The sequence below is a fragment of the Pseudomyrmex gracilis genome, unplaced genomic scaffold, assembly GCF_002006095.1.
Source record: "Pseudomyrmex gracilis isolate BER0280 unplaced genomic scaffold, ASM200609v1 scaffold_320, whole genome shotgun sequence".
In the NCBI taxonomy this organism is placed as follows: domain Eukaryota; kingdom Metazoa; phylum Arthropoda; class Insecta; order Hymenoptera; family Formicidae; genus Pseudomyrmex; species Pseudomyrmex gracilis.
In genome coordinates, this window is record NW_018020904.1 from 1 (window position 1) to 17,005 (window position 17,005).

Genomic DNA, 17,005 nt, shown 5'->3' on the forward strand with positions numbered 1-17,005 from the left:
AAAATCATATTGAAGAGCTAGAACTTTCATTGTCAAATGAAGAACTCAATTTGGACAATGAAGAAAATAAAGAAAATATAGAAGAAGTAAGATATCAGGTCAGATCAGTGCGGTGTGCAGCTCATACACTGCAATTAGCAGTATCGAACACACTAAGAGATAGTACAATTTCGGCAATTATATCCGAAGCGAGAAACGTCTGCAAAAAATTACAGTTGCCGGTTGTTAAAAGCTTACTGAAAGCAATGAAGAAAAAAAAACCGATTCTGGATTGTCCAACGCGGTGGCACTCAACGCTAGATATGCTCAAGCGTCTTTTAAGGTGCGTACTGACTTGAGCATTTTTACGCGCACGAACGGTTTGCGCGCACAAATGTTCGCGTCTGGACGTGTCGATTTTGTTTTGACGCACACTCTGAGCACGCACGAACGCGATCCGTCGCTTGTCGGTATATCAAATGATTTTTGTGCGAATCGATGCTTAGTCTGGACGTGTTTATGGAACGGAAAAGTCGTGCGCAAAAAATGGAATGGTCAAATGAAAGAGCTCTACAATTAATAGATGAATATGAGAAGTTACCAGTGTTGTGGGATGCTAAACATTCATTCTATTTCAATCGCAATAAAAAATTAGATGCTTGGGAAATAATTGCGAATAATATAAAAATAGACGTAGGTACAGTGAAACAAAAACTTGGTAGTTTACTAGGATCCTTTCGCAGAAAAAAAGCGAAAGGTAAAAAAAGTATTGGAACAGGAAAAGGTATTCATATACATTTATGTATATTTTTGTTATTTCTAAATAATTTTTATACATGTATTGTAAATTGTAAATTATAAATTATTTTTTCCAGCTCGTAAAGATATATATTTTTCGAAATGGTTTGCTTTTGAAAGAATGCATTTTTTATTGGATAAAGATGAACCCTGCAAAACAATAGATACAGATAAAGTACGTATTTAAGTAATTAAATAAAATTAAGCATAGTCGTCTTGCCAATCTAAACGCCCATTTGTAACAAATTATTCTTTAAATTCATCTCGAATTTCTTTGGCGTTTAATGTCGATCTTCGTGGTACGTTTTTAATTGGAATCAACGAATTTATTTGTTCGTTTTGTTGCCTCCAGCTACCTTCTACTAATACACCATTCTGTTCTGAATTGAATCTCGTTGAAGGGGTATATATATCTCGTGATGTTTTGCTTTCTTAAAAAATTATGGAGACAAATTATCGTCATTACGATAAGCTTTGCTTTTTCCGGTTCCAATAATATTGGTTTTCGTAATACTCGGAACACTGCTGAACAAATTCCAAATACATTTTTAATTACCCTGCGTGCTCTGCTGAGTCGATAGTTAAATATTCTTTCAACCGATTGTTTATGATGTGTTCCTAAGAACGGCTTCATTAAATTTTCGGTCAAAGCAAATGCTGCATCCCCGAGAAATACATATGGTATTTTCTTGGTTCTTCCTTGCAAATTTGATTCTTCCGGTAAGCTTAAACTATTTGTTGTAAGTTTTTTCCATAATTTGCAATTTTTCAAAACTCCTCCATCAGAAATTCTACCTTGACATCCCACGTCCGCGAATATAAAATTGTAATCAGCATCAACAACAGCAAATAATACAATACTGAAATATGATTTATAATTAAAAAATTNGTTTATGATGTGTTCCTAAGAACGGCTTCATTAAATTTTCGGTCAAAGCAAATGCTGCATCCCCGAGAAATACATATGGTATTTTCTTGGTTCTTCCTTGCAAATTTGATTCTTCCGGTAAGCTTAAACTATTTGTTGTAAGTTTTTTCCATAATTTGCAATTTTTCAAAACTCCTCCATCAGAAATTCTACCTTGACATCCCACGTCCGCGAATATAAAATTGTAATCAGCATCAACAACAGCAAATAATACAATACTGAAATATGATTTATAATTAAAAAATTCGCTTGCACTGTTCATTGGAGCTTGCAATACCACATGTTTTCCATCCATTGCTCCTATACAATGCGGAAAATTCCACTTGTTTTCGAATTCCCGTGAAATTGTTAACCATTCTTCTTGGGTTGATGGCATCTGAATAAAATATAATTATTTAGAATTAAAAAAAATATTATTACTATTATTTAAAACTCAAATAATATATTGTAGGCATATTGCCGATTATTAAATTATTATTCCAAATTCGACTATTCGACAACTTGTTTACTTCGCGTGAATTCTGTTGATCTTTATATGTATACGTGTGAGTACAGCATATACAAGACGTTTTGTTAGAACGTACAAAAAGCGTGTTAGGATCTGATTGGGNCACTTGGCCAGTCAGGTCCACCTCATCAAAGATAAGAATTGTTAGGAAAAAGCCTACAATACAAAAATTTTTGAATNTTTTTAGGAGAATAACGAANAACAAGAAAATGACGCGTTTCTANCAAATTTAAATTCTCAANAAGATCTATCNAATTTAGGCGATCAAGAAATAGATGATGACCCCTCAAATGATTCAACAATAGAAAAAATCCCGTTCACTACTCCAGAACCAAAACTAAAGGAAAGAAAACTAAATGATAAGAAGGATGACGCAAAATTAGAAGAAGCATTCAAAATTCTTAAAGAATCGGCTACAAGGAAAGAAATACCACCTGATGACTGTACCATATATTCGCAACATGTAGCCAATAAACTTAGGAGCTATAGCAAGAATACTCGGATACAAGTTGAACATGCTATAAACAATATTTTTTTCGTAGCTGATATGGGAAAATACGATAACTCTAATCCTACTTCTTTTAATTATGAAAATATTTCAGTTTCAAATTATTGTTCTACATATTCTTATGATAATCAACATCCAGTTATAACATCCAGTCTACTACCGTCTCCAACATTTTCTGCAAGTACTTCAAGTTCAATTTCCAATTACCCTACACCTATACCGGATCTTAATATGCAAAATAATAACTTTGAACAATTGTGATTTTAAAAAATTATTTTTTCCTTATTACTTTGTACTTACTTTTAATTACATAACAATTTAACGTGTCTTAATTCTAAAATTATTATTAAAATATGTATTAATTTTTAAAAATTAAATAAATGTCACCATTCTTACCTTTATGTTTTCTTTCAAGACTTCAATAAGCGCTCCATAAACTTCAGGAACAATTACAGATATCAACTGTTTTGACACTTTAAACAGATATTGTAGACTTGTATACGAATCTCCCGTTGCCAAAAAACATAGAGTTATAGCTAATCTTTTGGTAACGGTAACAGCTTTTCGCAATGCAGTATCCATTTTCTGTATTTTTGGAGCGATAGTATTCATTAAAAATTCAAAATCTTTAGATGACATTCGAAGAAAATTATAAAATTGTCCGCTCTTTTGAAATTTTAAATCGGCTAGCAGGTTGTGAGCACCACTTATTTTTNTGCTATTATATAGCTTTGTAACCCACCATCGCTTAGACTGTTTTTTCACACTACGTTTGCGCAAAATATGTATTATAACATATACAGCAGCTGCTATGGTGATGTCTCTTGACGACATTTCGTTACTTACTGCGACGAACGACTGGAGCACAGTTTTGCGCGCACGAACAAATATCGTTCACATCGATAAAAGTTTCCACGCACAAGCATTTGTGCGCGCAAATCGTTCGTGCGCGTAAAATTGCTCAAGTCAGTACGCACCTTTAGAATTAAAAGAATGTTGTGATGGTAACGATAAGGATCAATATTTATCTCCTGAAAAATGGGCCGAAATTAAAAACATTGTGCGTTCTTTAACGCCACCTCGTATTGCAACTAAGAAGTTGCAAGAAGAACAACTTCTTATCGGAGATTTTTATCGCACGTGGTCATAATGTATGCTAGAAACTACGAAATTAAAAACAATATTAGGAAACAAATTAATTGGACATATAAAAATACGAGAAAAACGTCTGTTTAAAAGTGATTGTTTTTTGGCAGGTATGTATATTTCTCGATGTGCGATGTAAACTCATCAAGTGTATGAGAGTTTGAGACAAAAATTTTTAATATTGATGTTTTTCTAACAGCTATGTTTCTGGATGCAAGGTTCAATATAATATTAAACAAAGAACAGAATGCACAAGCCAAAAATCATTTAACACGTACGTGGCAGTACAAAGAAAAAATGATAGAAGAACATGAAAAAGGATTATTGCATAACAGACGTGCATCAACTTCCTCCAATATAAATGAGGATGAAACTGAAATAGATGACGTTGAAAAGATGTTGAGGGAATTAGAGAAGAAAAGACGCTGTCAAGACAATTCCATGCCTTCAATAAATATTTTGAATATGTTACAAAGTTTTTCAAATTATCCTCGTTTAAATTCTAAACAAAATATTTTGGAATTTTGGCAGAAACAAAAAAGTAATATATCTGCAGTATATTCTTTGTCTAAAATAGTTTTAGCAGTCCCACCTACACAGGTTAGTGTTGAGAGACTGTTCTCATCATTGAAATATATATTATCATGCTTACGTTATAATCTATCCGATAATATTCTTGACGATATTCTAATTCTCAGAACTAATAAAAATAGAAATTTTTAACAAATTTGGATATTGATAAATATGTCTATGTGTATTTTGTTACTCTTCTTAATTATATTAATTATTGTTACTGTTCTTAATTATATAAAAAAAACAAAATAATCTAAATAATATTAAATTTCTGTGCGGCAGTTTTTTATAAACATTGTATTATTAAAAAGTGTTATTATCAACATAATGACAACACTTATAGTTTTAAGATATTACTTTTAAAAAATCCCGAAAAAATTATTGGTAAATATAGGTAAATATGGGTAAATATACCGGTATTATCGTATACCGGTATGACGTCATGCCGGTGATTCTGCATTTCGGTTTGCATAAGAGTCTTTATAGTATTTCCCAAAAATACTAAGTTGTTCAATACGTTTTGCGGTTCGATAAGAGAGAGCGCTGCTACTAACCTAATTTTTTTTTCATTATATTGCTGCACTCTTCCTATAAACATATGTAAAGTTTCAATTCAATCTGTCAAATCATAATTTGTTCACAAGCCATTTAGTGTTGACGTGTCGCAGCTATTTTTACAATGGAAAAAATCAAGTATCGTGCAGTGATTGAATTTTTATTTTTGGAAGGATTAANTTATTCGCGGATCTTTGTTAATTAAAATCTCAGTAACTATTGCGAATCTAGCAAAATGGTATAGGACTTTTCACCTCAGTTTTATTCCTTCTACCTGCCTACGAGAGATGTTAAACCAATTCTGGGACACCCTGTATATGTGTGATCACGTGTAAATCTTACACATGAGTTTTTGAATTGAGATTTCAATTCTAAAATTCATATAGCATGCTATATTTGCATTACATACAGGGTGAGACAAAAGTCTGAAAACACTCTCATAACTTTTTGAACAAATCTAGATAGAAAGTTGAATTTTGGAGTAGTTGTATAGGATCATGAAAGCTATTTTTTGTGCACGATGACATCCACCTCCCACCTCTTTGGGTTACGAGCGGGGGTGACTTAAAAATCTTAAATGGCACAAAATTTTATGACTCATTGTTTGGTCAAACACTCAATAACTTTTGAGATAATTAATAAAACTATACAGTCACGTGCCAAGATTAGAACCGAGTTTGGGCCTAAATCTAACAAGATGGAAGAGTAGAGATTCTTACATATATCTTAAGAGGATGCTGAACCAGCGGCTTAACAGCTGCTTTGCTGCTACACTGTCCAGTAGGTGGTGCCCTTTATACAAGGATAGACGTATATCTCTTTTCTTGTCTCTCGTTCGGTTCGCCGGTCTGATAGTAGAGGGAATATGCACACATATGCGACTGTTTGCTTGTGTGCGTATTCGTCCTACTATCGTATGTGCTTCATTAAAAGATCTAAGAACTCTCGTAACTAGACAATAAAATCACATTGTGAAAGTTCATTCTTTTCTTTCCGCTTCTCGGTCCAGTGCCTGCATATTTATACATAAAATGCCTAGAGATTGTTTAAAAATAGAAAAATACGATCAAGTGATAGTAAGAAAGTGTAAATTTTGGTTCTTTTCAGTGGTCAAAGTGTTACTCCGAGATGTGTTTTTTAGGTCCTATGTTCTTTATTTTTGTAAAAGCCTTTTTGATTTAATACAGTACATAATGAAATTAGTTAGACCTACTAAAATGACGTATTTGTTCCGTCGATAAAACAGGACGGTTCAGCATCTTCTTAAATATAGTTTTAATTTAAAAAAGTTTAAATTTTATAAAAAAACTTAAAATATTTTACCTGTGTGAACACTTCATGTAGTTCTTTTATTATTGCACATTTTTCAAGTGTATCGACGCCACTAGTTATACGTTCTATCACAACTCTTCCTTTCTTTTCTTCTTTCATAGATCAGGACATAATATTTATATTAAGTCAGTTTTTCGGTTTAATTATATATAAAGTAGGCTTCCTCACCGATTTTAATAAGCTTGAAATATGTTGGTAAGGACGTTATTCTGAACAACTTTTCCCTATACATGTTACCGTCGCTCGGCTCTAGTTCTCGAATTATACACAAAAAAAATTTCATAAACGAATTCTTGTTTTTCTACACCGTGTCGATTTATGAAGTAAATATTTTAGTTGTATCACACAGTATTATACACGTGTAGACGGGGAGGTGCTGCAAGGGGTGGAGCGGAGCTTCTCTTTTGATTACAGTATATAATCTTTTAAACAAGAATTCAGCAATATAATGTTGTAAGCGTGTAGGCAGGTTAAGAGGCTTCGCCCTCCTTCTGCCTACACGTGTCATACAAACAACATATTTACTTCAGAAATCGACACGGTGTTGGAAAACAAAGAATTCTTTTGTGTATAACTTGAAAACTAAAGCCGAGCAGTAGTAACATGTATAGGGAAAAGTTGTTCGGAATAACATCCTTAACAAAATATTTCAAGCTCATTGAAATCGGTGAGGAAGTCCATTTTATATAATTACCAGTTTTTCTTGTATATATTCTTGTATTATTATACATATTTTTATACTATTGTTCTTTCAGAAGAGGAATGTTATCACTGTATGGCCACTTTAGTAGCAGCCAAAGAAAAAATGTTTATTACTCAAACCAAACTCCTCTATGAAGTTACGTGGAAAACAGTAGAACAAATTACTAAGAAACATGTTGTACGTAACACTTATAAATTTTAAAATTTAAACACAAATATTTATATTTAATATTACTGGTGAAAAACTTCTCAGAAGATTTTTAGTTCATTTCTCAGAATTTTTAAATAAAACATCTTTATGCTTCCTATATACATTTCAAACAGTTTTGACACAAAATAGAATAATTCTAAGAAATTTTTAGAAGAAATATGAAAAGCATCTGTGCATAAGTTTTCAACAGTTTTTCTATATATAACTAAAATACTGACAATAATATATTAATAAGATTTTCTCTGTTTTACAATTTTGGAAAAAATGTATATATTTTATTTCAGAACTCTTTTCACATTTAAAATAGAAAAAACTACAAGTTTTGTAAAAAATTTCTGAGAATGTTTTACGCCAAACAATATATTTGTGTGTGCGTGTGCGTGTGTGCGTGCGTGCGTGCGTGTATGTATGTGTGGGGACACAATAAAAATTTGTTTATACTTGAAGCAAAATTATTTTATTTATACATATATTTTAAAAGAATTTAAATTACATATTTTTTAAGATACTTAAGATATATTTTAAAATTATAGACTTAGATACTTCATCCACATGTCTCTAAAAGATAACTGGACGCTAATAAGCAATACAGTGTCAATCCACATCGCTAGTTTGAGTAAATTACGCTTTAAGATTAAAAAATAAGATGTTTGTATATATTTTTTTAAAGATGTTTGTGAATGTTTGATATATAGAAACCAGGGTTGGGACAGTTACTTCTAAAAAGTAACGCGTTACCGTTACGCGTTATCCATTGAAAAAAGTAACTCGTTACCGTTACTCGTTATCGATTGTAAAAAGTGACGCGTTACCGTTCCTTAGAAGTAACGAGTATAGAATCGTTACTTTTCGTTACTAAAACATGATTACATAAAAGATCATTCGATTTTTTTATATTGTACAATTAGAAAGAACACCAGAGAAAAAGAAACTTTATTAATAAATTTAAACTTGTATAAAGCATATTTATAGTTCTATAATTTTAAAGATACATAAAGATATATATTTTTAACATTAAAATATATTAAAAATTTTAGATACATTTAAGAATTTTATTTTATCATAAATGTAAACTTAACAATAAAATTTAACAATAAAAACAATTAAGTATGACATATGTGATATAAATAATCTTAGTACGTATTAATAATACAGAAGAGAGAGTAGGCACAAATGTTAAATACAAATAATTTCAAAGTAGATTTTAGATAATTTATATAAGTGTAATATATATAACACACATTTAGGATAAAAATGGCTACTTTCGGAGTTTTAATTGAAATGGACAGATGTTTTTCTTTNCTCAGAATAAGATATATGTCCTGTAAATGAATAATTTAAAGTTAGATAAGATTTTTTTTTAGAGACACCCTTTTAAATATATTTTATCACGATAAATTTCTTAAAGATTTATCTTTCTTGAAAGATATATTTTTAAAAATACAGTTTGTTTATTTTTAGTAAAAGTTGATGTTCCATCGTATCATCATATAAACGACTCTTTTGTGGTGTTAGTACTAATCCTCCGATGCTGAATAATCGTTCAACGGCTGCACTACTGGGAAGTGCAGTATTATATTCGATAAAGAGTTGTTTAAGTTTTGGATGATCTTGTAACGCTTCAACAATTAAATTTTTGAATTAAAAAAATTTTTGCAACTCTTTTTGTGTAGATTCATCTCGTGTTGTTTGTTGACGGAAAACAAAAAAGACATCGTTTTCATCGGAATTTAGATCACTCTTTGGAGAATTTTCGTTTGATTGAATCCCTAACACGTTTTCTAAATAGCTTTCTCTGCAAGTTTCCGTTTTTCTCCTATTCTCCAATTCAATTTGAAGTTTGGATGTAAGCAACTATTAATTCCTTTTTCTCAAACGTAACGTCAAATCTAAAGTTAAATATCAAATCAATAAAATAAATCACAACATTACTTTTTAATTATCAAACTGTATGAACAAAATGTATTAAATACTAATTGAATAAACTCGTGAGATGATGAACCGACAAATTTCGGTAGATGCGAGCAAAACCACAAAATGTTCGTGTATGTGCTTTTTATTAAATTCCAAGAAAAATTACAGACGAAAAATTTCGATCTCTTTGTTTGAATCTTTATCAATGTACAACAGAAATAATTAAATTATTAATGCTTCACATTGTAAGTGCGCAATGATCTTACTACAATAATTTTTAATTTTAATTAGTTTTGTTTTGTACACTGATGAAGATTTATAAACAAGGAATCAAACAGTCTGTAATTTTTCTTGGAATTCAATGTTATCTGCGATTAGCGTCTGTTTTATGGGCATCTGTAGACAGGACGTGTTACGCGAGGCTAGAACCGACTTGATAGCCAATCAATATGCTACTTTTCTACAAAAGCATAATGTTGACTGGCATTGCGCACAACGCATTGAAGCGTTTTTCTGCAGACGCCGTTATGTAAGAAAAATATTATAAATTTGAAAGTAACGATAAAGTAACGCCTCATTTTGTTACTCGTTATCGAAGAAATGTAACGTCGTTACTGCTTTCGTTACACATAAAAAAAAGTAACGTCGTTACGGGGTCGTTACCAAAAAAAAGTAACTGTAACGGTAACGTCGTTACAAGTAACGCGTTACTACCCAACCCTGATAGAAACATCTAAATTTTTAAAAACACTATTGAAAACCATTCTTTGATAGCTAAAGAAGCACACTATATAAATATTTCAGTTTTTGTGGGTTGACACTGTATTGCTTATTAGCATCCAACTAAAAGACGACTTAAAAATATTTTATTGTCTTTTAGATATCTTTAAGATCTTTTTGGCTTTTTTTGAGTATAGATATATAATATATACAGGGTGATTCGGAACAACCCGTTATCCTTAAAAATACATATTTTTGATTAAATTCTAGGACAACTTTTTATTTGACAAAATTTTGTCTGAAGCTTACTTTGTAAGTTATTAATAAAAATAGGCGACTTACCACGAGTCGGATACAAGAGGTAGGCAGAGGCGGCGCACCTCACCGTGATTGACAGTGATTTATGTGATGCACGGATTAAATGATACAAATTACTAACAAATAAATAAATAAATGAGAGAGAGAGAGAGAAAGAGAGAGAGAGAGACAGACAGACAGAAACAGTGTATAGCGATCAGCTGATTGCGTCAGGCATCACGCGTAATCGCCCGCGTCTGACGGTAAGTTGCGCTAACCTTGCCTACCTCTTATATTCAACTCGTGGTAAGTCAACTATTTTTATTATCTATTTTTAATACCTTACAAAGTAAGCTTCAGACAAAATTTTGCAAAATAAAAAGTTGTCTTAGAATTTAGTCAAGAATATGTATTTTCAAAGATAACGGGTTGTTCTGAATCACTCTGTATATGTATATAACATATATATGTATGTACACACACACACACACACACACACACGCACGCACGCACGCACGCACGCACGCACGCACATATATATATATATATGTAATTTTGTTTAATTTATCATTTTTTAAAGAAATCAGCTGCTGTTCATTTAACGAGGCATTGTTCCGGCTCGAGAGCAGAAAGAATCTACATGGACTGGATCTGGTGGATTCTGCAACTTCTTCCATTTCAACATCTAGTCAGGATTATGGACTGTTTTCTTCACGAAGGCATTAAGGTAAATATATAACTATGTCTCTATAAAAATAACTAAGTTTTAATTACTTTCTTTTTATAATTGTTACGTTCTGACTCATGCTCAAACTGTGAGAGTGCTGGAACGATAACAAACGATTTTAAGTCTAATACGAAGGACAAAAGTCAGTTATGCGAGTGAGACATTTGGGTTTTTTACTGACTTTGGCTAATATTACTTTCTGATAGTTAAACTTCTGCTCGTTGATTTTTTTTTAAAATGGGAAGAGAGATGGAAAATAAGATAAATGTTCAGAAAAACGGATTCAGCTCCGATGACGTTGACCTTGACATATGTTGTCAAGGACATGTCTCTGAGTAATAATCGAAAAGTTTTAACCGTTGCTCGTTGTTTGTCAAAAAGTTATAAACAAAAAAAGTTTCATAAATAAATTCTTATTTTCTGACATTATGTACATTTTGTTTGTGTTGTAAGCGTGTAGACAAGGGGAGGCTACGCCCCTTTGCAGGGGGAATGACTCTTTTTCCTGCACCTCCTTCGAGAAAAAATAGGGAACGACTTCTGATTAAGTGTCGCTAAAACCCACGTACATATCAACATAAAACGACATGTAATCAGAAGTCGTTCCATATTTTTCCTCGAGCGAGGGCAGGGGGAGCCACTCCCCTTGCAGAGGGGCGTAGTCCCTCCTGCCTACACGCTTACAACACGAACATAGTAGGTAAATGTTTCTTTTGAATGTTTACATTAAGTATCACCTTCACTGTTTAGTTCTTGTCATACCTATGAATTCTCACGCGTTCTTGTTTAGTTCATCAAAGTTCTTTCTAAAGTTTATATATAAATAATTGAACGTACTGGTAATATTTTTTTTGTAAATCCTTTATGTATAAAAATATGCATATTTAAGTGTATTTAGACAGTATAAGTAAACAGTATACGTAAACTCGATACAACTTTTTAAGATTATAACTTTTTATAATGAAGAGTGAGCGATGGTTGAAACCTTTTTATTGTTACTTAAGAGCATATTCTTGACAACATATATCAAGGTCAAAGTCATTGGGGCTGGGTCTGTTTTTCTGAACATTTACCAAAAATAATGTTTTAATTTAGGTTTATACATAAGATTATTATTTATTGATGTTTATTGTAAATTAAAATTAGGATGTAATATCATAAACTTACTTTTTTAAACAAATGTAAAAAAAGGCGCCAAGTACACGCGCCCAAATACTATATCTCCTCTTTATTTTATTATTTTGTTTTTATTTTTTTCAAATTCAAAATCCAACCACAACCAAAAAGTAGTGTATTAAAAACAGTATTATTGTGCATTATCATAATTATAACGCATATTTTTAAAAAATTGCTTTTTACAAAATCTGTTCTACAAAAGAAGTGACATATAATACAATAATAGCGCCAAATGAGAAATCATACATTAGTTATCATACAGAATAGTAATAATAATGAGAAATAATACACAATAATAATAAAGCACTCATTGGTGTAAGCTGAACTTCGCTTTGCATAACAAATCGCAAACTTATATAGAAACTTATGTAAAACTGTACTTTTATAGACTTAGCTTCTGAAATATTGATGATGTAAAATGAACTTTTTTCGCGTGAAAAGTCGAAAATTCATATGCAAATGTTTCCAAAATAAAAAATATTTAATGCAAAAAAACTTGACGCGGTTGCACCAAAAACTATAATGATCTAAAGTTATTTAAAGGTTTTTTATACGTACGTCAATCCAATCTAATAGCTACTCAGTAGCTTTTGTCGTAAACGTAAAATGTTTTCTTTAAACCATCAATTTTACAATACCAAGCATGTATTTCTTGAAGAAGAAACTAACATTGTTTCTCTAAACAAAAAAAGTTTTAATAATGACAATCAAATGTAGCAAAAGTACATTTTTAATTATATTCAACTAAAAATGTTTACAATGTTTGTGTCAGTTTGATACTTAATAGCTGTTTTATTAAAAAGAACAAGGTTTTCTTTATATCATTAAATTTATACTACAAAGTATATACTTGTTCCGAAAGTATAATAAATCAACAATACGTTAGTGACAAAACTCATATAACATTGATACACGAAAGTTTCGAAATTTATTTAAATAAAAAATGTTAATAGTTTGTGCGTGCGTGTAGTGTGCGTATGTTAGTTTTCGGTGCAGCCGCGCCAAGTTTTTTTGCATTAAATATTTTTTATTAAAAATCCTTTTTCCTTTTGTTACACTTTTGTGTTCTAGTAAATGTTTTTGTAAATAATTACGAAAAATACAGTTTTGATGGGTTACTTGTTTTCACTAACAAATTGTTTTGTTATCTATAACACCGAGTACTTCGGATATAAAACGTGATCTTTAAAATCTACATAAATTTCTGATTTTTTACACAAATATCTTATAATTATATATAAAGCGTTCCATTGACGTAACTACTTTATTATTATTATAATATATATCACGTTTTTTGTAGAATACATTTTGTAGATAAATTTGTAGTATATTATAATTATAAAACAAACAAAAGTTTACTTAAGTGTTACTTTTTGATATCACTTTTCTCGTAAAACAGATTTAAAAAAAAAAATAATTGTTTGTAGTTTACAATACAGAGAAAAAGAATTTTTTGTAGCATTANATCAAGTTTTAATTTATTATTTAAATTCAATACGTGTTGTGCATGTACTTAGCGTCTGTTCTTACCTTTTTTTTAAAAAGGTAAGTTTTTCGAGATATCATACATTTTGTATTTTGTAATATTATTGAAAAATTGTTTTCGCCGGCAACACATTCGATAGTATCGATCACTTCGACAATGTTTTTCGCGGCTAGTGATTCCGCGCCGGCAATATCTCCGATATAACTTTATTTAATAAACTCGTTTAAAACTTGGCACGAAATAACTACAGACTATAAATTTTCAATTTATGATAAATGTATGATAAAAAATTAATTCAGAAAACGAATAAAAAATTTTTTTTTGCTCCGGCAACATTTCTAATATAAACCTTTTTTACGAAATTGGTTTGCAACGTGGAACGAAATAACTACAAACTGTATACTTTACATTTATGAAGTAGAAAAGAAATTGCAAAAACGGATTAAGGACGTTGTAGCGCGACAGTCCGATGCAAAAGTTCTATTTTTTTTTTTTTTTTTTTTTATGAGGTATTTTTAACGTGCCCGTTAACCGAGTTATCGATTTTTGCGAGCACTCTCTTGTCCTTTCCTAACCTCTGGTTACTTTTGCACTTTTTTACATTATCCTGTTCACTGTTCTTAAGAATTTATATGCTGCACTCAGCGCCTTCCACTCTTTTTCTCTCAACCACCTCCATATGTCGAATGGGTAGCTTGATCCTAGTCTATCGAATGTTTCTCTGAACTCTATTCTTTGTTCGTCGTATCTTACGCACCTAAAAAGTAGGTGGTTTATAGTTTCCACCTCCGCTCCACATTGACACCTTGGTGTGTCTATATAATTTTTCCGTGCTAGAGATTCCCCTACATTAAAGTGGTTTGCTCTAAGTCTAGTTATAAACGTTGTTAGTTCTCTCATGTCGTTCCTATTGGCGAACCATGGATGGCTTTCTCTCTTGATGAAAAATTCTCTGAAATATTTTTGTCCCTTTATTTCAGCCTTCTTTATAATTTCCTTTTCCGTGTCCTGACTCAGCTTTTTCACTATTTCTTCCTTAATGTCACTTCCTGGTACTTTATATCTTTTCCTATTTGTTGTGCTTCCTTCTGTCGCCTCTTTTGCCAGTCTATCGGCCTCTTCGTTTTCTTTCACCCCCACGTGTGCTGGTGTCCACACCATTAGTATCTCTATTCCTAACTTACTTAGCTTATCTATCTTATGTCTAATTTGCACTACATAAGGGTTTTTATGCACCGATATATCACAGTTTGTTACTGCCTTTATCACACTTTCTGAGTCGCTGCAGATGAACACTTGCATTTTTTCCCCCTAGTATTTTGTTATATTTATCTCTTCTACATTTACCAATGCTTCCAGCATCGCTATTGCTTCTAGTAAATTGTCAGTTCTTTTGGTGTTGTAAAGCTAGTATTGCACTCTTCCTCTGGCCATATCACCGCTGCTCCTGTGTACTGACCTTCTTTCTTCTTTGATCCATCGGTATAAACAAACGTTTGGTACCATACTTCTCGTTTGTATTTATTTCTTATCCTTGTTTTCATTTCTCCATCTGATATTTTTTTTAACTTTCTCCAGGTTCCTATTTCCATTTCCTTTTGTACTTTGAAATTCCATGTTTCATAGTCGGTTTTAAAAATCTCGTACCCCCATATGTCTTCTGTGTACTTTTTAAGCTTTTCCCATGCTTTGTATAGGACACTGCCTTCTTTGTTTGGGTTTCTCATTAATTCTTGTCTTTCTCTTCTGCTTAGTCTGTCTATTGTTCTTTTAGTTTCTACTCTTTCTACTACCATCTTTTTAACTAGAAAGTTGACTGCTAACAGTTCTGCTCTGTGTTTCATCAACATCACCTTACTTTCTCCAATCATCACATTTGTCGGGGTGCTGTTTCTGTACCCCATTGCTGTTCTTATTCCAGCGTACTGCGCTTGTTCAATTTTATAGGCTGTCTTTTTCACTCTAGGGTAGTATATACATACTGCATAGTCCATAACCGATCTTACCAGGCTCTTGTACATTATTATGGCCGTGTTTACTTCCATTCCTGTGCTGACTTTGTTGCACATTTTAAGTACTCTGTTTGCCATAAGAACCCTTTTCTTGACTCTGTTAGCTTGTCCTTTCATATTTCCTTTCTCATCCATTAATATTCCTAGGAAAGTTGCTTCTTTCTGGCTTTCAATTATTGTGTCTTTTATTTTTAATTGTATTCTTTTTCTTCTTCCTTCAGGTTTTCTAAATTCTATTAGTGCTGTCTTTTCTGGCTGTAGGTCCAGTCCTAACTGTCTCAGTTTATTCATTACCGTTTCCACGCTTTTTCCTATCTTTTCCTTTGCCTTTTCCGTATCTTTCATATTCGTGTAGATTGCTACATCATCCGCAAACTGTCTTACTTGTACTCCTTCTTCTATTTCACTCACTATATCTCTTGTGTATATTGAGTATAGTACCGGGCTTAGCATTGCCCTCTAGGGTAATCCTTTCTATACTTTCCTGTATATTTTGTCTCCTGTTCCTGTGATAAACTCCATCTCTCTTTCCTGAAACCATTTTTGTATGAAACCTGTGATCTTTTTTGGTCATTTGTATTCTTTTAGCTTATTTATACAAATGTGCCCCAGTACGTTATCATAGGCCGCCGACACATCCAGAAAAGCTAGAGTCCTGCATTTGTTTTCTCCATTTTCGTCTATAAACGTCTTAAGATCAAATAAGTTTTCTGCACATGTCCTTCCTTTTTTAAATCCTCTTTGCGTCTTATGTATTATTTGGTTCTTTTCTGTCCACCAAGTTAGTCTTTCGTTTACCAATCTCTTCATAACCTTTCCTATGCACGATGATAATGATATCGGTCGTACTTTTTTCTTGCCTGGTTTATCTACCCAGCAAACAATTTCTGACTGCGCAGACTTTGGCAACAGAAACTGTGTGCAGAAACGCTACAGTACGAAAACATGCTTTGGTGCTGCCACAACTGTTAGCACATAGAGACAAAAAACGCAACAACTCTGTTGGCACATACATGAGACTATTGCGGCCAAAATGATTCTATATATGTTAGTGAAATTGATAACAAATAGATGGTTGATAGCAAGCAGATCTGCTTTAGCAATATTGTGACCAAACAGTCCGCAAAACCGTATGAGCATCTGTTTATGACAAAACGTTGACCGCAGTCGGGTCGATCTGTTGAACGCATTGACGACAGATTGCCAGCAAACGCCAAGCAAATCTGTTCGTGCATATGTGCGGACTGTTTGCACGCAAGACTACTAGACTGTCTGTTTGACATCTAGACAACAAAATGGCGATTATCTGCGATCATATCTGTCGCCTGATAACAGATTGTTAACAAACATTGAACAGTCTTTTACAGTTAGACCTTGTTTATGCGGGCAATAACTGTTAACTTATGCTGGAACCGGTAAAGTTCAACTGTAAG

The 17,005-nt window shown here is 32.2% G+C and overlaps 1 protein-coding gene across 1 annotated transcript in view; it reads left to right on the forward strand.

Annotated features, from left to right (window-relative positions):
• Nucleotides 1-42: 42 nt before the first annotated feature.
• Nucleotides 43-17,005, forward strand: part of LOC109860052 — a gene marked incomplete at its 5' end in the record, with an annotated part of 130,685 nt that continues 113,722 nt past the window's right edge. The window contains 7 exons of the mRNA XM_020438899.1: nucleotides 43-322; nucleotides 486-672; nucleotides 2,401-2,656; nucleotides 2,756-2,902; nucleotides 4,067-4,342; nucleotides 7,077-7,207; nucleotides 10,752-10,898. Coding sequence (XP_020294488.1) covers nucleotides 43-322; nucleotides 486-672; nucleotides 2,401-2,656; nucleotides 2,756-2,902; nucleotides 4,067-4,342; nucleotides 7,077-7,207; nucleotides 10,752-10,898 — 1,424 coding nt within the window. The remainder of the gene's footprint in view (nucleotides 323-485; nucleotides 673-2,400; nucleotides 2,657-2,755; nucleotides 2,903-4,066; nucleotides 4,343-7,076; nucleotides 7,208-10,751; nucleotides 10,899-17,005) is intronic.